General features: G+C 45.3%; 1 protein-coding gene across 3 annotated transcripts in view; it reads right to left on the bottom strand.

Moving 5' to 3' along the window:
- Positions 1-1,408: 1,408 nt before the first annotated feature.
- USP8 (ubiquitin specific peptidase 8) overlaps positions 1,409-25,966 on the bottom strand; it is a 59,539-nt gene continuing 34,981 nt past the window's right edge. For 2 of the 3 annotated variants that reach the window (XM_044279597.1, XM_044279598.1), the window contains exons 10-20: positions 25,300-25,535; positions 24,020-24,433; positions 15,776-15,853; positions 15,558-15,632; positions 13,763-14,016; positions 13,382-13,594; positions 12,624-12,834; positions 8,924-9,160; positions 6,296-6,438; positions 6,048-6,177; positions 1,409-3,121 (exon numbers count right to left, since the gene is read on the bottom strand). In XM_044279597.1, the coding sequence (XP_044135532.1) occupies positions 2,936-3,121; positions 6,048-6,177; positions 6,296-6,438; positions 8,924-9,160; positions 12,624-12,834; positions 13,382-13,594; positions 13,763-14,016; positions 15,558-15,632; positions 15,776-15,853; positions 24,020-24,433; positions 25,300-25,535 (2,177 nt within the window). In that variant the 3' untranslated portion in view covers positions 1,409-2,935. Of the gene's footprint in view, positions 3,122-6,047; positions 6,178-6,295; positions 6,439-8,923; positions 11,806-12,623; positions 12,835-13,381; positions 13,595-13,762; positions 14,017-15,557; positions 15,633-15,775; positions 15,854-24,019; positions 24,434-25,299; positions 25,536-25,966 lie in introns of those variants that run through there. The other variant, XM_044279599.1, reaches the window with a different exon arrangement.

The following is a 25,966-nucleotide window of genomic DNA, read 5'->3' as shown; positions in this document are numbered from 1 at the left end:
CCCATCCACAGCTCCTGCGCAGTGTGGGGTTTGTCCCCCAGATAAGTTTTAAAACTGCCCTTCTGTCATTTACCTCTGGCTGTGCTGAAGTTGGTGGTGAAGGTGTTACGCTGACCGGCAAGAGTTAAATTACAAAATTTGGACCAGGTGGTATAGGACTCCGGTAAAACTACATAAATTCTATCCATTGGTACCAGATGTCTGCTGGCGTTGCAAAGCGGATACTGGTACAATGGACATTTGTGGAAATAGGTTTTCTCTCTATATAACCATCTTTACCGGACTACTATATCACAGTCTCCTCTGATAGCACTGCTCTCTATTTTTCCAGGGCGAATAAAGCATGTTAAGAAAGGTATCGTAAGATTTTTTTGTACTTGCCATGAGGCAGATTATTCCCCGTAGGTGGAAGTCAACAGAGAGCCTGCAGAGGATTACCTGGGCAACTGCTCTGGATGCTCTGGCACGCCTAGAGGAGTTAAGTGCTGATTCAAGTTTATCCGGCCCGGTGTATACAGTAACTTGGGAGTCTAGGCTCCAGTTCCGTTCCTCCTCGCGCTTCTCGGCTTGGTTGAGTGATGGCTCTCTTTCATTACCGTTAAGTTCTTCTGATATTATCAGCCTAGATATGGTATATTTTGTCTCCATGTATTCTCCCGATATCAGTGTTCCTTACCTAATGTCTCTGTCTTGTCTCGCCTTCTAGCCTTCATGTTTCCTTACCTCTACATTTTCGTTATTTGTTTATTTTATTTTTTTAGTTCTCCTTATTATATTCATATCCTCAAATGTTTCATAAGTGGATACTAATCAACATTACTAGTGTCTTATATCTTTGGATATATTACATTTTTTTATGTGTTTTTCACAATTACCTCTTACAATGCTTGGTAATTATTATTGCTAATCTGCTTGGATAACTCAATAAAAATTGATTGAACCATAAATTGCTGCCCTTCTTACACTGTTAATGGCAGGGTCTTCAAACTTGGTACATTCGGTTACTGGGTGATGGGAATTAAAAAGTGGGTGGAGCCAAAAACAATCAATCACATTTTCCCTATTGACTTCAAGAGATAATGTAAAAAGCTGTTATTCTTACAATATGAAAGCCAGAGTCCCAAAACTGGCACCATGGGTCACTGGGTGAGTGTGGTTAGAATTTAGGAAAAGTGGGTGGAGCCTTTAACAGCCAATCACATTTCAGCCATTCGTTTTATATGGGAACATTTTAATTACTGCCGCTCTTTGTTAATGGCAGGGTCTTCAAATTTGGCAGTTGGTCATTGGGTGACTTGGGTTAAAATATTAAAAAGTGGGTGGAGCCACAAACAGCCAATCAGATTTCAAGCCAACATCCAGTTCTGAATTATAACTTATTAGAAAAACAACAATTCGGTACATGGAATAGAAGAAAAAAACTTTATTTCATAAAATGCATTTCTAGAGAAAATTAAGTGCATATATATATTTTTTTTTCACAAAATTTCAAAAGAAAGAGAATGCACTGGAATGAAGCATTTTTGATAGATACGCCTAGAGACAGTCTTGTTACTCAGAGCACGCCTCTCATACATATTAGATATAAGCATGGTGAAGCCTGCTGGGGATGGATTACATGTAGATGGTCTAAGAAAGAAAGAAATGTAAATCACATCTAAAATGCAAGTATGCAAGACTGTTGTGCAGCTCCATGTACTAATGGTCGAGAAAAGGCTGCACTGAAACTTCAGTGAGGAGACTGGAGAAATCAATACATTTTATGATGAATCATGCAATGATATAAGAGAAGCACCTAGGTGAAACAAAATCCTAAAGAGGCATCAATCATGGAATAAACTGGACGGAACACCTATTGACAGTAGAGGCAGCCACTTTGGGAACAGAAAGGTTAAGCAGCAATTATGGCAGTATGGCCACCAAACATCAAAGGCCACCTAATGTCACACATGCAGGTGAATAACTGATACTGTCAGCCTTCAGATTCAGACCACTCTCATACAAAGGCTTAGTGGTCATCTCCTAAGCAATAAACATAGGGAACATGTATATATACATATATCTATCTTCTTTATGATTGTGCAGTGCAGTTTCTTTTGGAGCAAGTTACCTAGCAAACCGCATGTACAGTAAAGCTCATAATAGAGTTCCGGTAAGCTAGATACAACAAGTAACCCACAAATAAGAAGTTGTGAAATATTTAATTAATATCTTCTGCGTTCTGCTGCTGCTAATGGAACAATCGGTATAATTGTGATCTTAGAACAGTAACTGTATACATCCTCAATTAAATGCACTGGTTCGGATATTAGACAACAATTTATCAAGTACTATAGGTATTTTACAGAAATAGAATATTCAACCATAAAAGTTATATACATAGGAGTGATGTGCAAGTAAGCCGTCATCGATCGATTCAAATACATTCTGCCCAGACCGTTTCTATGTCACAGTAGAGAAGCATATGGAAAAAGGACACTAGACAGACGAGAAACTACTTATTGAGGGTTTAATTAGGACATATCCAAGGCATTTTCAGCATCTTGCTGCTGTAGTTTTCTTTTTACTGTATAGCAATAAGATCGGTTGCACAGTGCTCCAAACGTCAAGATTCCTTTCCCGCCAGCATTACACGTGTAGCATAGACTGGTCCACAAAGAGGATCGGAGGTGGAGATCATCTTATGCTACCATTCCAGTACAGGTGACAACTCTAGGAGCTGCATGATATTCAAAACATGGCTGCACCTTCCCCATCTCCTTGCATGTCTTACCTCAAGTGCCATACCATATCATCATCAGAGCACAATATACGACCAATGTGCTGAAATTAGATCCTTTCATTTAGAATTCAGACTCCAAACTATGTAGAAACATCTACTTTATTGATGTAGCAATTTCCAAAGAGCTTTTCAGGTAGACAACAGGACAAATGCTTATGTCAAAAACTCAGCTCCTCGAAGATCCAAAGAAGTGTAAAAGAGGATGTATGCAGCCGAGGTCTTCACTGAGGATACTGATATTTCTGACACTTCATGGTCATCAAACTTAAACCACCTCTGTCTCATTGCATTCTTGCAGTAAGCAGTATAATGCCCACCATCCAATCCACCGTAATGATTCTGTTCAAAACACAATGATTCTATAAGTCAAAAGTGGTAATACTTGTCCGGCAGCAAACAGTTATACATTTAGTAGATTAAACTCTCAAAAATAAATAGAAATGACCTGTAATGAAGCAGGTCCATTTCATTAAAGGATTTTCAGTTCACAGCACCTACTGTCCATGGTCCCACTGAGCAGCGACGTGCTGTTCAAGCAGATGTGACCACTGAGGCCCGTAACTGGCTGCAGCAGTCACAGGACTAAGTCACTTCTGGTCCTGCAAGGACTGAAAGAGGCCAGAAATGGGGGCATCTCTGCAGGCGAGGCGGAACTGTAGACAGGGGAGGCCAAACTAGTGATAAAAACAAGTCCATGTTTCTAAACAGACCACACAGGGATAGAGTCCACGCGTGGTCCATTTTACTGCAGACCCATTCACTAGAGTGAGTCTTGCAGGGAAACCAGAGCAATATACAGTATGCTATGGTTTTCTCTGCTCAGACCAATGGTACCCATTCAATTTAATGGGTCAGTTTTCATTCTAAGTGCGGAAACATCAGCTTTAATGCCCACTCTGTGTAGAAAATGAGTGTCCTAACGCTTATTCTCCCAGTGATATAACATCTTTGCATGTCTAACTTACACGCTGTCATTGGAGAAGCCCTCTAACATTTAAGGGCACTGCCCAATATTAGAGAAAAGTAATACACAAGAAGGGGGTGACATAAAAATAACAGAATAAGCATTACTTACCTGTTCAATTGTCTGCCCTTCCAGCGCTGACAGTCAGTCCTTTCTGCTGCTCTTTGTTTATAGGGCTGAAGCGCTGACATCACGTCAACATGCAATCACAGCAGCCAATCACTGGCCTCAACATTTGAGGTAATGTGCTACTGACATGTGATCAGCGCTGCAGCCTATTTACATTTATACATTTTAGATTTTTCCTACTCACATTTTAATAGCCATAACTGTTTTATTGTTCTGTTCACATAACCATGTGAAGGCGTATTTTTTTGCGGGACAAGATGCATTTTTTAATACCACCATTTAATTTACCATGTCTTGAAAATGGGAAAAAAATTGGCAGGAGCTTGAACGTCTCGCGCATGAGCAGGCTCTCACGTACGAGTGCCTGAGCATTGCGCTTTTGAAAACTACCTCACAGCGGAGTGGAACAGTGCGAAGGCATCAGCATTGCAGGGACACAGCGAATGCGCAAGACTACGTTTGAGTGTCCGGTAGAGAAGGAACTGGAAATCCTAGCAATAAACCGCTAAGGGCGGGAAAGGGGGGCGGAGAGCGCTTGACTTCAGACGAGAAAGCCGCTGCCCCCTTGACTTCAAGACTATAGTTTACATAGTGTGGCCAGTTGAATAAAAGTATTTCAGACTTTTGGCGCATTGTACAGAAAAGACGCACAACTTTATAATCATGCTACAGGCTGCAATAAGGTACTGCTGGCTGTGTAATATGCGTTTTCTGGGTGACAGGTTCCCTTTACTAACTATTAGCCCCCTTAGGGGGCTAGAACCTGAGATCTTTAGACCCTAGTGCTATTCATCCTAATAGAAATCTATTTGGGTGAATAGGATTCTGACATTGTCCCTGCAGAGACGTGCATAGTTCAGCAGGGAGCTTACCATGGCAGTCATGGAAGACTTTAGCAGCGTCCAGTCTGCCACGGAACAGATGCTATCAATGTTGAATGCAGCATCAGAAGAGTTAAATTATGGGGTTAGGCGCGATTAGGCATTGCTCAGTTAGTGGGTTCCTAGGGGAATATTTTAGAAGGTGTAATTCCCTAATAAAACGTATTCCAAATTCACTTTAAATCACTGAGTCTGCACATAAAAATATTAAGTGACAATTATACTTAATTTAAAAAGACAAAATCGAAAAATAGAAGAATTATTTTAAAATCAACTAAATCTAATTAGATAATCTATATTTTGTTTTGCTCCACAAGTGCATGACTCTTAACAGTTATATGTATACTAGGGCTGCAACGATTAATCGATGTAATCGATAATAATCGATAACTGGATTCGTTACCGACGAATGCAGTTATCGAATAATCGTCCGATTCGTTGCTATGCGGGCGGTTTACTTTAAAATCACTGCATCTTTATTTTACCTTACAATGACGCTCCAGTAACAGGCAGAGCGGACGGCGGCGTAACGTCACTTACTCATGTGACGCGCTTGCTCCGCCTCCTTCATTCATAAAGTGGGCGGAGCAGGTGCGTCACGTGAGTGAGTGACGTTACGCCGCCGCCCGCTCTGCCTGTTACCTGAGCTTCATTGTAAGGTAATAAAGATGTGCTGACGCTGAGTAAAAGTTACTGCCGGATTAGTCTGCTGTGAGCAGCGGGGCCGGGGCTGTTATGGGGAGGAGGATCTGTGTATGGCACTGCTATGGGGAGGGGGGGGATCTGTGTATGGCACTGCTATGGGGAGGGGGATCTGTGCAAAGTTATGCCCATCCCCTTCCCCATAACAGTGCACATATCCCCCTCCCCATAACAGTGCACAGACCCCCCCTCCCCATAACAGTGCACAGATCCCCCCATAAGTGTCATCCACAGACCCCCCCATAACAGCGCCTTCCACAGATCTCCCCCATAACAGCGCCATCCACAGATCTCCCCCATAACAGCGTCATCCACAGATCCCCCATAATAGTGTTGTCCACAGATCCCCCATAATAGTGTCGTCCACAGATCCCCCATAACAGTGCCATCCACAATTTGTTTTAATATGGCCTTTGAACATAATTTTTCAAGTAAAATCATATAAACCTCTTTGTTTTGTAATTTTGGTGTTTTTTCCCGATTAATCGATTAAATTATCGACAACTAATCGATTATTCAAATAATCGTTAGCTGCAGCCCTAATGTATACAGCAGAAAGATAAGACACGTGTAAGAGCTGGCTACTTACTGATACTCCAAATAAACTGTATTTCTTAAATGTCCTGGGTCCTATGACATATTGAGACAAATCAAGGTGTTCCAAAGGAAAATCCACATGTGTTTGAAGTTTTTGTTTCCAGCGCCCTTCATAAGAAAATCTAGGAAAAATGATCACAGGTTAGAAATGTTCAGTAGCACCTAATACTTCTGATCAGCTGGGGTTATGTCAAATACAACACAACCTAAACATAATGAAAGCGGGAAGAAGAAAATTACCGTTTTAAGTGCACAAGAAGGACTGGCGGAAGTTTCCAAATTTCTATTTTCTTTGTGGAATCTCTTCTAGTTTTACAGTTACTACAAAAAAACCTGTTATTATCCGTGAGTTTCTCTTCTTTGGAAAAAGACTTAAGGCAATCCTAAAAAGATATAATAATTACAAACCGCTTAAAGGGATACTACTACAGAGTTGCTTATTAGAAATGAATTACATTGGAAAACTACATTTGAGATATTAGAAACATCTTCAAGAGGTTTTCTGGGATTCTGAGATTGTTGGGTGTAGTGGCTGTACATGGTGTTAAAAGCTCAGTCCTATTCCGTAAATGGGACTGAGCTGCATTACCAGATGCGACCACTACAAGACACAAGACATGGTGCCTGTTAAACAGCTGATTGGTGGAGGGTACCAGGAGCTGGACCCTCACCTATATGATATTGATGGCCTATCCTATTGATAGGCCATCAATATCAAAGTCCTGGAAAACCTCATTAAAGGGAGAGTCTGGTAACCAAACTCCTATTAAAAGTATGCTATGCAAAGCAAAAATATATACAGAACCTTTTCACTAGTTTCCCACAGTTAATCCATACTTACTGGCCCAAAATGTGATGTTCAAGCTCTCTGCCTAGGGTTACTACCTGCAGTCCAGCTTCAGCTTGCTGGTGGAACATATTCAGTTCCAGCAATGGAGTTATAGGAGGATGTAAGTGGGTCCTAATGCAAGAGGCTCAGCAGTGAGGGAGCACAATAAGAGACGCACAAAGACTTGCCCTTCAGCGGCCAGGGAAATACAGGGGGAGAAGAACAGGCCAGAATGCATGTATACAATGCATGATGGGAACTGTACTCTTCTACCCACATGGACTGCTGCTGAAGCCAAGCCTACTCTTGTCACCCAGAGGAGCCGCAATACGGGGGCAACTCTCTGACAAAAAAGTTAATTATACATATAGGATGTAGTATTAGTGTTGTAAAGCTTGCTTTGTGTGTAATTCAGTGAAGTAAAACGGTTTGGTCGGCACTTTGCTGTGTGGTGCATATAGAAGGGAAGCGCTCCCAGTCTTTTTACAGGGACAGAAAACCCGGCACTCGCTCTTCTTTATTCTCTTGCTAACTTTATTGTATGATCATTCACTATTAAAGGGGTTGTCTCACTTCAGCAAATAGCATTTATTATGCAGAGGAAGTTAATACAAGGCACTTACTAATGTATTGTGATTGTCCATATTGCCTCTTGATGGCTGTATTCATTTTTCCATCATATTATGCACTGCTTGTTTTCATGTATATGACCACCCGGCAATTTAATCAGTGGTGGTCGTGCTTGCACACTATAAGAAGCGCCGGCCTCTCTGGTGGTCTGGTCTGTGGGAGTGGTAATAGGTCACTGCTTTTTCCTCTAGCGTGCAACCATGAAAACGAGCAGTGTATAATGTGATGAAAAATGAATCGAGAGAACAAAGGAGGCAATATGGATAACAATACATTAGTAAGTGCCTTGTATTAACTTTCTCTACATGATAAATGCTGTTTGCTGAGAGAACCCCTTTAATAGTAGGATGTGTTGGGTCCACCCTGAACTTTCCCCAACTATAGTTGAGGAAGGCTCAGGACGGGCTGAAACGCGTCTATTATTGGGAATGATCATACAATAAAGTAAGGAAGGGAAAAAGAGAAGAGCGGGTGCCAGGTTTTCGGTCATTGCGGTGTGTGTAATGACACTGCAACCTTCTTTCAAGTTTCTTGTCCAAATGCTGCTTTTCACTTACACTTTCTGGAAGTAGTTTATGATATCGGCAGAGTCCTGTACATAGAAATCTGTGCAACACACCTATCAATAAACTAGATTATTTGCAAGCACTTGACAACTTTCAGTGCAGTCGGCAGATTCAGAAAGGGTACATATATATTAGTCACATAGAGCACTGACATATTCCACAGCGCTTTACAGACATTATCACTGCTTGCTGTTTCCAATGGGGCTCATGATCTAAGTTCCCTATCAGTATGTCTTTGGAGTACGGGAGGAAACCGGAGAACTCGGAGGAAATCCACGCAAACACGGGGAGAACATACAAACTCCATGCAGATGTCCTTGGTTGGATACCAACAGGACCACAGCGCTGCAAACCACCAGTGCTAACCACTGAGCCCCAATGCTGCCCTTTATACCTACCTTTAATACTACTACTACTACCTAACTAATGATACCTACCTACCTTTAATACATAGTTTCTACATAACTTTAATAAGGATCTGAACTATTAGATCTATCCAATGCAGACATCTACACTTTGAGGCTACATGCACATGACTGTATGTGTTTTGCAGTCTGCAAAAAAACAAAACAAAAAACGTATGCCATCCGTTTATTTTTTTGTGGATCCATTGTAACAATGCCTAAAATGGACAATGGGACATGTACTTTTTTTGCGGGGCAACGGAACGGACAACGGATGCGGATAGCATTTTTTGCAGACCTATTGAAATGAATGGGTCCACATCCTATCCACAAAAAAAAAACGGAACAGACAAGAAAACAAAATACGTTCGTGTGCATGAGGCCAAAACCTGATAAAAATCTGTTCTAAGAAAAGGAGCAAATTCATTCAGATAAATACCTGAAGAGAACATTTGCTTGATGATGGAAGGGGCAGAGACAAGTACATGAAAGCTTCAAATGTTCGAGACTTTTTGTGACAAGTTAGACACTGCACGGTCGATTTGAACTGGCCTTGGAAAAGTGCGACTATAATGGATTCATTGAGTTGCTTGTGCTTTATCCAAGCTATATCTGCAGCCTGAGAGTCATTCAAGTGATCATTGTTTTCTTCCTTATGTCTCTTCCGGTTGTCAGCCTGCAAAAAACACAGAGATCACCCCTCTAGTTACAGTAACAAAGGACTTACAAACAGAAAAGGGAAGCACTGGCACTGAATGATGTCTACAGGACAAGATGGTTACATTTAGATTGTGAAATGAGGAGGATACTCCCTTATATAGCGCTGAAATATTCTGCAGCACTTTACACACATTATCCTCACGGTGTCCCCAGAGGGGCTCACAATCTAGATTCCCTATCAGTATGTCTTTGTGGGAGTAAAACGTGGGGAGAACATACAAACTCCATGCAGATTCGAACCTAGGAACCACCCAGCGCTGCATGGCACCAGTGCTAACCACTGAGCCACCGTCCTGCCCGGTATAGTAACTAACTCAAAGGGGTAACATTCAGTATAGTGCTAACCATTAATAACACATCTCTTGGTGTATGGGGCATGAGATCAGCATTTATAGTCTGCTCACATTCCAACATATTGGAGGAAGTTTATTAACACTTTCACACACACAACTGCTCACAAATCACAAGGCAGTGACTATGATGAATGGTCACTTTAGTTGAAGCTCAGGCCATTTTTTCCCATTTATACCAGATACGTTTTTTTCCGTATAGGAGAGTCGTAGTGCTATAATTTTTATCAGAAACTGTATAAAAAAAGGAAGAATGTTTCACTATTTAACAGTTCCACCCCAAAAAATTTTTGGGTGTCCTTTTATGTTACAGTCCTGTATATAGTTTTGGGTTGTGAGGGTGGGGCTGGAATCTGCAATTTGAGCTAACAGTGGCATTCTTCTATTTTTTTTAATTATATTTTTGTCATTATTTTTTATTATAGTCAAAATGTCAAGGTCAAAAAAGTCCCCTAGATGGATATTTAGCACTACAATACTTTTTTTGGTCGCGTAGTCCCAGTATGCTCATTATGTAAGAATTTTGACATTTAGGGGCGAGATGTCTTGACTACCCGTGATGCCCAAGCTATACTGAACGCAATTACTACAGTGATTAGTATGTGCATTACACTAGGAAAGGGTTATAGCTTATGGTATATTTCAATCATCCTCTGTCATTCAAGCTGTAAAGCTGCTGGATCCACTGCTGTTGGAGAGTGCCGCCATATCTCAGGCATTATGCCCTGCCATGGGGCTTGAGTGTAGAATCCTGGAAACCTCTCATCACCAGTTCCAAAGGGTCAGTTTCTAGCAATCGGGTGCTAATTTGATTTACAGCCTCCTAACATGCACTGCAGAGCTGATCTGAGTCTAAGACACAGCAGCTCCTGCAGCTACCCAGCAGTCCTGATAATATGACCACCCAGATGGGAGCAGGACACGTCATGGCCAGTTCCTGAACTATGGCATTCACTGAGTGCTGTGCAAACAAAGATAAGGAAGGAAGGAAGGGACAGTTATAAATCCACTTCTGCATTCTCATGTGGAAGTCCACCGGCTTAAGAAAATCGAATGCCTTCTTCTGCAGCTGCACGCTCAGCAATGACAGTACAGAAACATCCTTGAAGAATCATGTGTGGAACAGTTTGGTGGTGTGCAAAATCATAGGACTTACCACAGCACTTCACTTAATACCTGCATTTACAGAAGGGGCACTTGCTCATACTAGTCTTTAGTGGAGTTTTACAACTCTTTACAAAAACACAACTGAATGCTAAAAAAAAAAATGAACAGTAATATATGGACCTTATATGTAGTAATGAGAAGTCCAGCATTAGTGATATTGAATAAATGAACCCTCTTTATTGCATACAATCCATAGATTGACATTAAAACATGGTAGCATTCCCCTTGCTTGTTTAACCACTTAGAAGACACAGCATTTTTGGACTTAAAGGGAATCTGTCACCAGGAAACCGACCGTTAAACCAGTCACACTCCCTTGTAAGACTAGCTCAGCTGAATGTAATGATACCTTCACTTAGAGATGACTATGCAAGAACCTGGCCCTGACAATCAAGGAGGAGATTGTATGGACTTAAATGGGACTGAGCTGCCCTTAGGCCACGTGACCGATGAACGTGATATCACATGCCTAGGAAGAGGCATAAGTGCTCACAGAGTGAGGCGGGCTCTTCATACAGCTGATCGGTGGGGGTACTGGGAGTCGGACCCTGCCAATCTCATACTGACCACCTATCCTGAGGCTAAGCCATCAATATGAAAATTCGGGACAACCCCTTCAACTGCTCATTTGCATAGGGATTAAAAAGTACTGTGTCTCCAGAACGAAGCAATGGTTCACCAAGTAAAATATTGCATTCAGCAGAGCATTATGCCTGGTTTAACAGTGAATTTACTGCCGGCAGATTCCCTTTATAGAGGTTTTAACTATTTATACAAGCAAAAAATTTATAAAAAGATGATATTTGATGATCTTAGGATGCAGAAAACTATACTAAAAAAGAAAAACGTAACTGGCGTATGTATGAAATAGTCCAGATGCCATGGACAGGCTGCAGCCCAGTCAGAAGATGTGCAGGAACTAACATTAATGAGAAGTGCACGTATTCCACTGCAATGGGAAGACAACACATACTGAACAGGACAAACGGCTAATTCCAACACAAAACCAACACAGGTGTAATATATGGACAGAAAAAGCCATTGCCTTTACAAATATGAAAAGATGGTTTTGCTTACTTACTCTCTACAAGGATCGTCAAAGGACACATAAAATAGAAAATAAAAAAAGAATAAGACATTTATGTCATCCATACTGTCATCTATACAGAACCTTTCCATATATGACTCGATATGCTACTGTTCCTTACACCATATGAAATCCGCCAGCAAGTGAGGTCAGTCTGCTGGCTGGGAGTAGTCACCAATGAGATCCACGTGAGCTTACCCTCCATGACGGCTAGGAGAGCCTGAAGTGCTAACGCTAGTGCCTAGCCGTACCTCCAGCAACTGCTGGAAAGAGGATTTCCACCCAAAACTTTTTCTCCAAGAATAAAGGCACATTCCTACGATATATCACCATTGTGGAACTGATGTATGGCGGTGCAAGTCTATCTACTAAGAGCGGGGGGGGGGGGGGCTCTCATATCCCTGCGTCACTATAATCTGTGTGCTGATTCTGGTATTGATGCTCAATTGCATTGTAAAACAACAGGACCACAGCACTCCAATGAGGGTGGCCAGACTGGTACTGGTCACACAATGACGCCATATACTGCACCATCACCCACAATTCTACTTTGCTTTCCTTCCTCTGAGGTCACAAATTGCTGGATTCTCATACACAATGTCCATCCTCCACATACCCCTTTAAATAATACAACTACTAATATGAATTCTTAAAACTTCTCATTCCTAATCCAAGGTTGAAACCCTAGAAAACCCTGAGAATGTATTTTAAGTAGCGTTCTACATTCTAGAGAGAAGACAGGTACAGTCTTATAGGATATAATAAAGAGTGCAGATCTACTCATTAAATAATGAATCAAGTGGGAAGCAGATTACCTTATTGAGATCCTCATGGAGCCCATCCATTAGGAATAACAGAAGCTCCTGGGAGTCTTGCTGGCTGAACCCAGCAAACTGGTCATTGATTTTCCCAATTGTCACCTTGAAGTCTTTAGGAGTTATGTATTTATATTGACCTGTCCAAAGAGCCTTCATTACCACACCAAATTCCTCAGCCACTTCTCCTTTATGACCTAGAAGATTAGCTCTGCACATAACAGACACAGGTAAGAGTCCAGTGCACCAAACTGACAAAATAGTGGTTAAAGAAATAATGTCTATGGGGTCTCAAGCTAGCCATGGCTGAAGACACAGATTTTGGCCCACCATTTAATCTGTAGGGTGGGCCTACTGACTCACCTCTGATTGCAGATGTTGGAGTAAAAAAGGGTTGGGCATGTTGGATTGCAACATGCCTGATCCTTCTGTTCTCACGGGTGTGAGGGGTGTCAAGCAGAGGCTAATTACTCCCCACTGAAAAGCGCATGCAATAATCAAAGCATGTGTATTTGGGGGGTGTCCACTTTGCTTTAGGAAAACACAGCATGCTGCACTATTTGAGATACCTGCAGTAGTGCAGGATCAGGTTTTGGGCCTGGGACAAATTGATAATCCAGCATAATAAGAATAAAAAAATGCTTCAACACTTTACATTACAATACCTATCAGTGTACAGTGAAACTAATAGGTCTCCTTTAAATAAAAGCACAAGCTTGCGAATCCACCTAGAACAATAGATCTGCGGCTTTTCGTACCTGTTAATATCTGCTTGGTAATAGTTCTTGTGGAAATACTCTGCCAAGTGAGGAGTGTTACAGAGACACTGTAAGACGGAATTCATGTAACAAGTGTTGCCAAGATTCCTCAGACCGGTAAGTGCGGGGCCTGAACCTCCAAACACGGGATTGAGGCTGCGGATCTTAGATGCGGATAACTTTGTGATCTCGGTTTTCGTGTGGGTTGTCGGTCTAGAAGACAAATCATTTTCTATAGATAAAAAGTAGCATTTCCAATTTTTAAAGGTGAAGCAGCAGATGAGTACTGTCTAAGCCCTGCGCTCTACAAGTAAAGGGTTACCTTTGCACCTTGCAATGACAAAGTAGTTCACTCTGAATTACAAATATTAGGAAACGTACTTATTTTCTCGGTTGATCTGCGGTGTTGGCTTCTTCTTTTCATCATCTTTAATAGCCTGGGATAAATCTGGTGAAGAATATGATCGTTTCAACTTTGTTTGCTCCTTGTCTACATCTGAATGGGCTTGAGGCTTCACTTTCTGAACTGGAGTTGATGAAGGAGCAGTTGAGGGAGCCATTTCAGGTGGATACATGTGAACCGTGTGCGTTGGTGAATGATAATAGCGGTAAGTACCGGTTACAGCATCAAGGAACTGCAAGTGGAAGAAATACCAAATTGTTTTACTACATGAGATATTCAGAAAATAATTTGATTATTTTTTAATTATATTATTTTAGCTTTTTTATTCAGATTACTGGAGACATCCCAGTCATCATTGACAGGATAGATGATAACTATTAGATCACTGGAAGTCCTACCGCTGGGATGCCCAAAGACCACGAGAACGATAACTCTGAACCCCTCGGTACGGAGTGGCAGGTCAGGCGTGTACGCTGCTGCTCTATTCATCTCCATCAGAGGTCCGGAAATAGCCGATCTCTGTACTCTGCTGTCTACTGAACTCCCATTGAGATGATTGGAGCAGAAGTGCACATGCCTCAGGGGTACAGTTTCCGTTCTTGTGATCAGCCTGGGTCCTTGCAGTAGGACCCCCACCAATGTAGTTATACATTATCCTATGGTAAAGTGTAGAGAGTATGGTTGGCACTGCTGTAGGTGTGGAATTTAATTTGGTGCTGCACTGGTCAAATGAGAGTAATAGTGGTGCTCAGCATGGAGACATGTGGTATTGGCAAAAAGAAAGAAAAAAAGAATGCGGCACTCACCAGGAATACTCTTTGCAGCTTTATTCACATAAAAAGATCAGCATCATGCGAGTAAAGCACAACTAGAGGGCCCTCTAGCGGTGCTTTTCCCGCATGACGCTGATCTTTTCATGTGAATAAAGCTGCAAAGAGTATTCCTGGTGAGTGCCGCATTCTTTTTTTCTTTCTTTTTTCAAATACATTATCCTATGCCTGGGGGTTTACATCTCACAACCGGAATACCCATTTGAAGGGGTTTTCCATATTTGTTTTCTAGATCTCTTATGTAAGAAGGAATAAGAGGGCTTTCCCTATGTATATGTGATGTACACAATGAGGCTAGAGACTATGGGGAGACCTGCCTGCAGCGGAAAGGCGAGTGGGCGCTGTAGGGAGGGAATAAGTCTGCATAGGACCTATGCGTACAAAATTGTAGGATATTTTTTAATCAATACAATTTGCTATGTGTTTAAAACCTCATCCTCCATAAAATGCCAGTTCTGGAAAATCTGTACATCTATTATCCATCCTGGAAGTGTATTAATAAATTGACATGTGGCGGCACTGACTGAATAACATCAGGTTATGTAAGGACAAGGGAAATGCTAACAGCTGTCTATTTAGAGTTGTAAGAAAAGATGCTTAAATTTTTCTTTTTTATAGGAGATGCAAGTATTTCCTAAAGCAGACATTTTAGGGGCTGACAGGTCTGATAGGACTTTTTGCTGAACCTTTCTTTGAGCCAAAAACAGTTAAAGGTGTTGTGCAGTGTCATAATCCTCAGGATAGGTCCACCATATCAGCTCGGTGGAGGCCTGACTGCTAGCACCCAGGTGCTGCATCCTCCTCAAGCAGCTGATCGGCGGGGGTGTCGGCAGTCAGACATTGTTGACCTATCCTGAGGACAGATCATACTTTTTATAGGATTGCACAACCACTTTAAGAACAAGGTGTGAATTTTTGTATGACAGTAACCTAGTTCTATTACCTTAACCCAGCCTTCAGGCATTCCAGGAACTGTTCTACCCATCTCTTCACTTCGAGCTCGCATCAAGGGCTCTCTCTGAAACCAAAGACAGAGGTAAAATATGATAAACCATTTGAGGCAAAAGCTCATTACTGTAAAATTAATTGATTTCATATGTAAACTCTGCAAAAATATAAGACATTTCAATTCCACAGTAAAATGAAAGCCAGTATACTCACTTTAGGTCGATCGTCTTCAGCAATATCTTTTGTAACCGGCTCCGCTTTGTCGTCTTGAAGCCCTTTAACCCCTTCATGCTGGAAAACAAAGCGCAGTGCACATTTGCAGAACAGACGACATAAAAAGGAGATTTTTGTATAACTTACCAGTTAAATCTCTTTCTCGCTCTTCCTTGGGGGACACAGACCTTGGGTATAGCTCAGCTCCCTAGGAGGCGTGACACTAAGTAAAACTGTTAAGCCCCTCCTCCATCAGCTATACCCTCAGCCTGGAGATAGAGGCTACCAGTTGCGTGTCCAAGTAGTGAAAGGATAACAACCAATAACGGAAACAACCAGCCAGCAACCCAACGGGGCGCCAGACCATAACCCTGTAACCAAACACAGAAGGGTGGGTGCTGTGTCCCCCAAGGAAGAGCGAGAAAGAGATTTAACTGGTAAGTTATACAAAAATCTCCTTTTCTCGCCCATTTTCCTTGGGGGACACAGACCTTGGGACGTTCAAGAGCAGTCCAAGAAGGGAGGGACCACAAACCCAAGGCGGAACACCACCAGAGCATCAGGAAACCGCTGCCTGCAAAACCAGGCGGCCCAAAGCAGCATCCGCTGATGCATGCGTATGCACCCTATAGAACTTTGTGAAAGTGTGCAGAGAGGACCAAGTGGCTGCTTTGCACAACTGTTCAGCCGAGGCCCGATGCCTCTGCGCCCAGGAAGCTCCGACTGCTCTGGTGGAATGAGCAGTGACGCCGAAAGGCGGAGGTCTGCCCTTGGCTCGATAAGCCTCAGACACCGCCAGTTTAATGAAACGGGCAATAGCCACCTTGGAGACCGCCAACCCTTTGCGCGAACCCTCCGGAACCACAAACAGGGAGTCCGTGCGCCGAAAGGACCCGGTGACCTCCAAGTAAATCCTCAACGCCCTGACCACATCCAGACGGTGCAGTTCCCGTTCTCTGGGGTGGGAAGGAGAGGGACAGAGCGACGGAAGGACGATGTCCTCATTGATGTGAAAGGCGGAGACCACCTTTGGCAGGAAAGTCGGGACAGGCCGAAGCACAACCTTATCCTGGTGGAAGATCAGGAAAGGTTCGGAGCAAGAAAGAGCCGCTAACTCCGACACCCGTCGGAGAGACGTGACGGCCACAAGAAAGATGACCTTGCAGGACAGAAGGCGAAGGGAGACCTCCCGTAAAGGCTCGAAGGGGGCTGATTGGAGCGCCGAGAGCACCACATTCAGGTCCCAGGAAGGAACTGGAGGGCGGTACGGCGGAACAGAGTGAGCCACCCCTTGTAAAAAGGTCTTAATTGGCCCTAGAGGGGCCAGGGGACGCTGGAGAAGAATAGACAGCGCTGAAATCTGACCCTTCAGAGAACTGAGGCACAGCCCCAGGTCCAGACCGACTGGAGGAAGGACAGGATTGTGGGAAGAGAAAACCGGAGAGGTGGGATGCTCCGGGACTCACAGAACCCCAGATAGGACCTCCAAACCTGATAGTAGATCCTAGAGGATACGGGCTTACGAGCCCGGATCATGGTGCGGACTACGTCCGCGGAGAAACCCCGTCGCGTTAAGACGGCGGTCTCAATAGCCACGCCGTCAAACGTAGCGAGCCTAAATGCTTGTGGAAGATCGGTCCCTGAGAGAGAAGGTCTTCCCTGGAGGGCAGTGGCCACGGTGCGTCTGCCAACAGCAACATTAGGTCGGCGTACCAAGACCGGCGGGGCCAATCCGGGGCGATTAGAATCGCGGGGACGCCCTCTGCCGCGATCCTCCGAAGAACCCGTGGCAGGAGGGGAAAAGGAGGAAAGACGTACAGAAGGGAGAATTCGCGCCACGGAAGGACGAGCGCGTCGGCGCCGTATGCCTTCGGGTCCCGTGCCCTGGCCAGGTATAGGGGGACCTTGTGGTTGAATTTGGAGGCCATGAGGTCCACGTCGGGGCGACCCCAGCGAAGACAAAGGGCTTCGAACACCTCTGGGTGCAGGGACCATTCTCCCGGGTCGATGGTGGACCGGCTGAGGAAATCCGCCGCCCAGTTGTCCACCCCCGGGATGTAAATCGCAGATAAGGCCGGCACGTGCGTCTCCGCCCAGAGGAGAATGAGGGTCACCTCTTGCATCGCTGCAGCGCTGCGAGTGCCTCCCTGATGGTTTATGTATGCCACAGCCGTGGCATTGTCCGATTGGATCCGAACAGGGTGGCCCCTCAGCAGATGGGTCCAGTGTCTGAGGGACAGAAGAATCGCCCTCAGTTCCAGAATATTGATTGGAAGTCTGGACTCCGATAGAGACCAAACGCCCTGGACGGACCGGGGAGGGAAAACCCCCCCCCACCCCCGTAAGCTGGCATCTGTGGTAATCACCAGCCAGTTCAGTGGAAGGAAGGACTTCCCCCTTAGAGGGATATGCAACCACCAGCCGAGGGAAGCCCGAGCCAGGGGAGGCAGAAGAAAGGTCCTGTCCAGACTCCTCGGTGATTTGTCCCAGGCCGACAGAATTGCCCTCTGAAAGGTGCGGTATCGGAATTGTGCGAACGGCACCGCTTCGAAACAGGCAACCATCTTTCCCAACAACCGCATGCTGGATCTGAGGGAAGGGCGGTGATGACGGAGGAGACTGCGAACCGACCCGCGAAGGGCCAGACGCTTGTCCGACGGAAGGCGGACCTCCGCCAACTCTGTATCCAGGAGCATCCCCAGGAAGATCAGCCGTCTGGAGGGGGTAAGGGAAGATTTGGGGTGGTTGATAATCCAACCGAACCGCGTCAGGGTCTCCAGAGTGAGTTCCACACTGCGGGATGTCTGAGAGAAGGAGGGTGCCTTGACCAGGATGTCGTCCAAGTATGGGAGAAGAAAAACACTTCTTGAACGTAGAAGGGCCAAGACAGGGGCCAGGACCTTGGTGAACACTCGAGGAGACGTCGCCAGACCAAAGGGAAGGGCGACGAATTGGAAGTGATCGTCCCCCACCGCGAAGCGCAGGAAGCGGTGATGACATGGAGCAACCGGAACGTGGAGGTATGCATCCTGAATGTCGATTGAGGCCATGAAATCCCCTCTTTCCAGGGAGGCCACTGCGGACCTGAGAGACTCCATCCGGAATCTCTGCAGTCGGAGAAAACGGTTCAGGCGTTTTAGGTCCAAGATCGGACGCACTGAGCCTTCCTTCTTGGGAACCACAAAGAGGTTCGAGTAGAACCCCCTGAACCTTTCCGTCGGAGGCACGGGGGCGACGACACCCTTGTCCATTAGAGAGTGAATGGCCGCGAAGAAGGCGGCCACTCGTACGGGATCTCGCGGAGGACGGGATCGGAAGAAACGGTCTGGCGGAATGGACGCAAATTCGATTTCGTATCCGCAAGATACAATCTCGAGCGCCCATGCGTCTGAGATGTGGGCCCGCCATACGTTCCTGAATAGGAGAAGGCGGCCCCCCACCCGGGTGGGTGGGGGCGCACCTTCAGGCAGAGGGCTGCTGGCCTGTGGGAGCCCGTGCAGGCTGGGACTTGCGCCAGGTAGGTTGCGTCCGAAAAAACGGCTTCTTGCGTCTATCCTGGGCTGGGCCAGAGGAAGAAGAACTGGCCGCGGGTCTAGACCCGGTGGGCTTGCGAAAGGACCGAAAACGGGACGAACCAGCGCGACCACGGGGGGCGCCCATTGGCCTGGGGGAGGTGAGTACTCTTCCCACCCGTGGCCTCTGATATAAGTTCGTCCAGACGGGTTCCGAACAGGCGGGAACCCGTGAATGGTAGGCCGGCCAAAGAGCGTTTGGAAGCGGCGTCCGCCGCCCAAACCTTCAGCCAGAGTTCCCTCCTGACAGAAACTGCCAGGGCAGAGGAACGGGCAATGAGGGCACCCGCATCAAGGGAGGCCTCACAGACGAATTTTCCGGCCTGAACAATTAGTTGGGCTAAGGAACGGAGGTCCTGAACAGGGACGTCCGACCCTAACTCCCGTTCCAGTTGCAAACCCCATTCAGAGACCGCTTTGCCAACCCAGGCGGAGGCAAAGACCGGTCTAAGGGCCGAACCAGAGGCAGTAAATATGGCCTTGGAGAGGGATTCCGTACGACGGTCCTCAGACTGGAGGGAAGATCCGTCCTGTACAGGAATAGTAGTGCTTTTGGACAGGCGAGCCACGGGAGGATCAACCTTAGGCGGGGATGTCCACGTGGTCACAGAATCCGCTGGAAAGGGATAACAAATGTCCAGCTTTTTGGGTGTAATAAAGCGGACATTAGGCCGAGTCCAAGCCTTGGATACCACAGAAGAAAAATCAGCGTGTATGGGAAAAACCTTGGAGGCCTGTTTGGGGCGGAGAAAGGACACGCCGGCCTGTTCAGAGCTGGGGGGGGTCATCGTGTAGCTGAAAGGTATCACGGATGCTAGTGACAAGATGCCCCACCACGGACGCCAATTTGGACGGAAGCTCTGAGTCCATGTCCACGTCCGAATCCGCCAGTTCTCCCTCAGAAAGCGTATCCCTTTGAGAGGATAGACTTGACTGAGCTCGCACGCATGGCGGAGAGAGCGAAGCATCTGGAGAAGATGTGCGCTCAACCCTTGAACGTTTCTGAGTATGCCGGGCCCCGGAAGATTCCTGGGAGGCAGGGAACCAGTGGGGGCGGCAGAAACGGTAGTCCCAGCGGGTGCGACAGGGATTGTGGCAGCCTGCGGGAGAGGCGGTCTATCCACGAGACGGCCCACTACGTGTGTAAGGCTTTCCACCGCCTGAGACAGAGACCTAGCCCAGTCAGGGGGTTCAGAGGCACCGGGGGGCGCAGCGGGAAGCGGGCCCTGACATGCAAGGCAATGCGGCTCAGATTGCCCACGCGGAAAAAGTTCCTTACAGGCGGTACAGGCATGGTACCAGGGTTTGGGGGCACCTGTGGGATCTGACATGCTGAAGTGTGGTTGTACTCTAATATAGAGACCACAAAGGGTTATAGCAGCTATGACCAGGAGGGTTAGGAGAGGGTTAACTGTCCTACCAGTGCCTCAGAAGAACGTCAGGAGATGGCCCAGATCAGCAGCAGCAGAGAAGCAGTGAACAGCAGAGAGCAGCAGAGAGCGCCCACAGAAGCCGAGCGATGTACACAGGAGGTTAGAGTCCCCCACCGTGTCCCAGCTTCCTGTCAGGAGTGAGGAAGCGCGGGAACCTCAGCAGAAAGCGCAGGGAACAAGCTCCGCCCCCTCCAGCTCTTGAAATGTCTCCTGTGAAGGAGAACGTAGCTCCGCCCCCAAAATGACGCGCACGTAAGCCCCGCCCCCTGCCGGGACCGCTAAGCCCCGCCCCCCGTTCTCGGCGGGAAGGGGGAGAGAGAGAAGAGAAAAATGGAGTCAGCCCCGAATGAGGGGGAGGAGAAAGATAGCAGCGTGGGGGGGGGGGAACGGCGTGGGGGTGCTGAGGATGCTGCTGTGCTGCATTGTCCTGCAGATGAGCGCTCAGAATGAGCGACCACGGGTGCCCCCCTTACCCAGAGGGGTAGATGCAGATAGGGACGGGGTATGGGCTGGAATAGCCATCTCACCGTCCGACGTCTTCACCCTCAGTCCCTTCCAGCAGGGTCGCCCCTTCAGCCACTGGCACCGCAGTGGCAGGAAGCTGGAAGAGGGGCTTGGCGTGCGGGCGACCCCCTAGCTGGCGGGATGTAGGGGAGCCATTGCTGCCCAGATCCTCCTATTGCTTCTGTGGGGGAGGCAGCAGTGCAGATAAGTTGGCACTGGCGCAGCTCAACCCCGGGAGAGCAGAGAGGTCTAATGCGTCTCTGGTATCCCTAGGAAAAAATAAAATAACAAAATTAGAAGAAAAAGTAAAAATAACAAGGAGAAAACAGCCCTGCAGTAGCAGGGAGTGTCTTGCCTCCTTGGACACTAAGCTAAAACTGGTAGCCTCTATCTCCAGGCTGAGGGTATAGCTGATGGAGGAGGGGCTTAACAGTTTTACTTAGTGTCACGCCTCCTAGGGAGCTGAGCTATACCCAAGGTCTGTGTCCCCCAAGGAAAATGGGCGAGAAATACAGAGTTTCTACAATGTGCTCCTTGGCTACTTCTGAGCAATACATGTTACAGGCAGGGCTGTGGAATCAGAGTTATTTTTGGCTGGAGTCAGAAAGAAAAAAAAAGGTACAGATAAAAATCTTAATATTGTATAATTAACAAAAAACTTTCTTAGGAAGTTTAGAAATGTTAATAAACTATATTTATGTTCTATCAATCTAAGGCTCTTATTTTATTGTCCGAGATGTTGCCTGTGTGGTCACTGTAGAGAGGTTGTTTTCTGCTCTCGGGCATCAATGAAGGAGGATCTCACTGAGGCAATACTTTTTCTGATGACAAATGCATAGATTTCTTATTATTAAAAGCATAAGAAAGTTTTCCAGTTATTGCAAATTTGCTCCTAGAAAACACATACAAAACTGGTGACATGGCTACATAGCTACAGAAGCAGTGAGTCTATCCTTACCTTTATTGTACTTGCCCATGGCTGCAACCTTCTAAAAAATTATTTTTACTGTCACTGTGAAGGGCCAATCAGGCACTGAAGTGCCCAGGCCTGCACGGTATCTCTGCTCCGCTCCCTTAGCCCTCCTTAAAGCCTGCGCATGTGCCATCAGTAACAGAGAGATACTGCTCGCTCTGGAACCGCTCTGTCACTGATGGTGCATGCACAGGTTGTCAGCAGGGCACAGAGAGCTCTATCAGTCATGAAGGGAGAGGGTGGTGTAGCAGAACCATGAGGCATTGGGCCGGGGCACTTAAAGGGATATTCCCATTTTGAAAAAAACATGTCCGCTGGGCTCTCTCCAGCCTCTTTGTCCCGACCCGGGGATGCCAGGAGGCCGTCGCGAGTTATGTAAACAGCATAGCTTCCGTGGGCTATGCCATTTGTGTCAACTCCCATTAAAGTCAACGGGAGTTACCAAATTGTGTAACTCTGCCGCTTTGGCTTTCTCTGGCCTTCCAGTGTTCCCAGTTTGGGACAAAGAGGCCGGAGAGAACCCTGTAGCCATGTTTTCCAATATAGGAATACCACTTTAAGTGCCTTATTCACGCCTCTTTGACCCATCAAATAAAAATAATTTTTTACATATTTCCACAGCCATGTCACCAGTTTGCTATGTGTTTTCTAGGTGACACTTTCCTTTTAAAGTTATTTGTTCAGAAATTGTATTCCAATGAATCTGCTTTATTGTCTATCTAGGAAAGCTGATTATTAATATGTTATTACTTATTACTAGCCATTTATGAAGGAGTTGGAGTCGGACAGATAAAACAGAGGAGTCGGACCTTTGGTGTACAGACTCCCCAGCCCTGTTTTTAGGAAACACGTAATCAATCAAATCCACTGTATTTGACCGACAACTTCCCAGCATGTTTCAGTGATACACAGGTAAATGTTACATGCAGCGCGTCTCCAAATCCTTCATTCATGTTTAGGCCTCCATGTCACATGGAAATGTACCACAAAAATTAACTATATGATTATGTAGGGCACTTACTATGACCTGGTGTAAAATAGTCGCAAACCACAAGTTTGCAACTTTTAAAATACCATTGCGCCAAAATGTATGTGCAAGTGGAGTTTCTATTTTCCAAAAGGAGGTATGGCAAAGGCAGGACCATTAGCCCAAACACATTTATCATCATTTACACCAGTTTTCTGGAGTAAATGATGATTGAAATGATTGACTGCCAGGGGATGCCTATAATTTATGATGAGAGATACCTCTGCATTAATTAAGTGCATCTTCCAGTGGAGCAAGGCAATATCAAGACCAGCATATAAATGACGCTCTCGATTAAATGAGCCCATGTATCCATATATGAAATGTAGAATATTGTTTTAACTAGGAAATTGGAATAACAAAGGGGGTAAGAGCTGGAAGTATCACTGTGTAGTGGACAGAGCTGGTACCTGCTCTCACTGAAGTGAATGGGAGCAGCGCTGCAGTTGCCAGCACAGTCTACTAGACAACGGACTGAGCAGTGGATTTGCGGCACCAACTTACAGTGCTACTTTGGAACAGCTTATCAGTGGGGGTGTGTGGGATCAGCTATGATCAGAGATTGATGACTTTCTGAGGATATGCCATCAATATAAAAACCCCAAAGAACCCAAATAAAATAAAAACCACCACCAAAAAGGCAATGAAAAATACTTGAAAACAAAAGGTTTAAAAATTCTTAATTTGTGTATGTGAGGCCTAGCAGCGGATCGAACATGAATGAAATAACTCTACCTTCTTCGGAACAGCAGACACCGTCACGTCTTTCTTTTTCACATTTTGCTCTGGACCAGCTTTCTTAATTTCCTTATCAATAAAAACTTTGTCCATGGATTCTTGTTTTTTCTGTGGAGTCCCAGAGTCAGATTCTCGGGTATTGACCGGATTGATTTCTTTTTCTTCTTGAGTACTAGTGTCTCTGATGTCACCCTTGTCTGTGTCTTGTTTTTTGTCTTGATATTTATCCGGTGTGGTACTATCTGATGAAGAATGGATTTCTACTTTGGGAGGTTTGGTGTCTAATGATGGCTTTGTAGAACGATCAGGAATAATTTTAACATTTTGAACTGGATTGTTTTCTTTCACTTCATTCCTAGGTATTTTTGAATTGTCACCAATTACAACAGTTGGCTTCTTAGTGCGATCAATCTACAAGTAATAAATATAATAAAGGACAGAAAAGCACATTAAAAAAGGAAAACTGGGTAAAAAGGGAAATGTAATTTTAAAGAGAACACAGAAGCATTATTGCTTTAAAGGGAACCTGTCACCGGGATTTTGTGTATAGAGCAGAGGACATGGGTTGCTAGATTGCCGCTAGCACATCCGCAATACCCAGTCCCCATAGCTCTGTGTGCTTTTATTGTGTATAAAAACCGATTTGATACATATGCAAATTATCCTGAAATGAGTCCTGTTCGTGAGATGAGTCAGGGACAGGACTCATCTCAGGTTAATTTGCATATGTATCAAATCGGTTTTTTATACACAATAAAAGCACACAGAGCTATGGGGACTGGGTATTACGGATGTGCTTTTATTGTGTAAAAAAACTGATTTGATACATATGCAAATGAACCCGAGATGAGTCCTGTCCCTGACTCATCTCACGTACAGGACTCATCTCAGGTTCATTTGCATATGTATCAAATTGTTTTTTTTTACACAATAAAAGCACAGAGAGCTATGGGGACTGGGTAGTGCATATGTGCTAGCGGCCATCTAGCAACCCATGTCCTCAGATCTATACACGATCCCGGTGACAGGTTCCCTTTAAAAACTAAAAAAAAAAAATGTATTGAACCATATGAAAAATCCTTGCCCTCTAAAAACCAGATCCTTCAAACAATGTTGAACTGGTGGCCAGGTCAGATCCTGATCCTGTTCTGGATCAATAGGTTGTGTAACAGGAAAGACTGACAACAAAATAAGGCATCAATATACTTAAGTGATATACTTAGATCATGTTACAGCTGAAGGTGCACTAATGGGATTTATTATATGAATTCACTTACCTGAGGGATAAGCTTGGTAGGTGCTGCAGGCTGTACAGGACCTGCTGGCTCTGACTCCTGAATTATACTGATGGGTTCTTCTAGTTTTACTGCTTGAATGACTTTTCTTTCTCCATCTTGAACATCTGGTGAATACACTGGAGAAGGTTGGACCTGAACAGCAGGTAGAGAAGGTTGGACCTGAACAGCAGGTGGAGAAGGTGGTGGCTCTTCCAGAGAGGGATAGCTAAAATTCACTAGTACAAAGAGGAAAGAAACATAAGCTATGCATACAAGCCATTAATGTGGTGTATAGCTTGTGCTAATAGGGTCCCATATGTATCCTCGAATGGCACATGGAGGCAATGCAGGGATTCCTTCCAGTTGGGACTGTCGCTTCTTTCAGTAGAGAAGTTTGGAGGACCACCAGTGGCCATGCATTATAGAGGCAACTACAGGAATGCAATTGCCAAGCACTTCCCTTAAAGGGGTTGCACCAAGTTTATAAGTTATCCCCTATGCACAGGATAGGGTATAACTAGCGGAACGTTAGGGGTCTGACCACAGGCAACCCACTAATCCCGATAAAAGGGATCCCGTACTCCCGTTCTGACGGAGCGGCAGGTTGGGCATGCGCCCTGCCTCTTCATTAATTCTCTATAGGAGAGCTGGAGATACCAGAGTACAC

The sequence above is a fragment of the Bufo gargarizans genome, chromosome 2 (genome assembly GCF_014858855.1).
Source record: "Bufo gargarizans isolate SCDJY-AF-19 chromosome 2, ASM1485885v1, whole genome shotgun sequence".
Lineage (NCBI taxonomy): Eukaryota > Metazoa > Chordata > Amphibia > Anura > Bufonidae > Bufo > Bufo gargarizans.
Note: the sequence above shows the minus strand (reverse complement) of the source record. Positions and strands in the feature narration are given on the sequence as shown.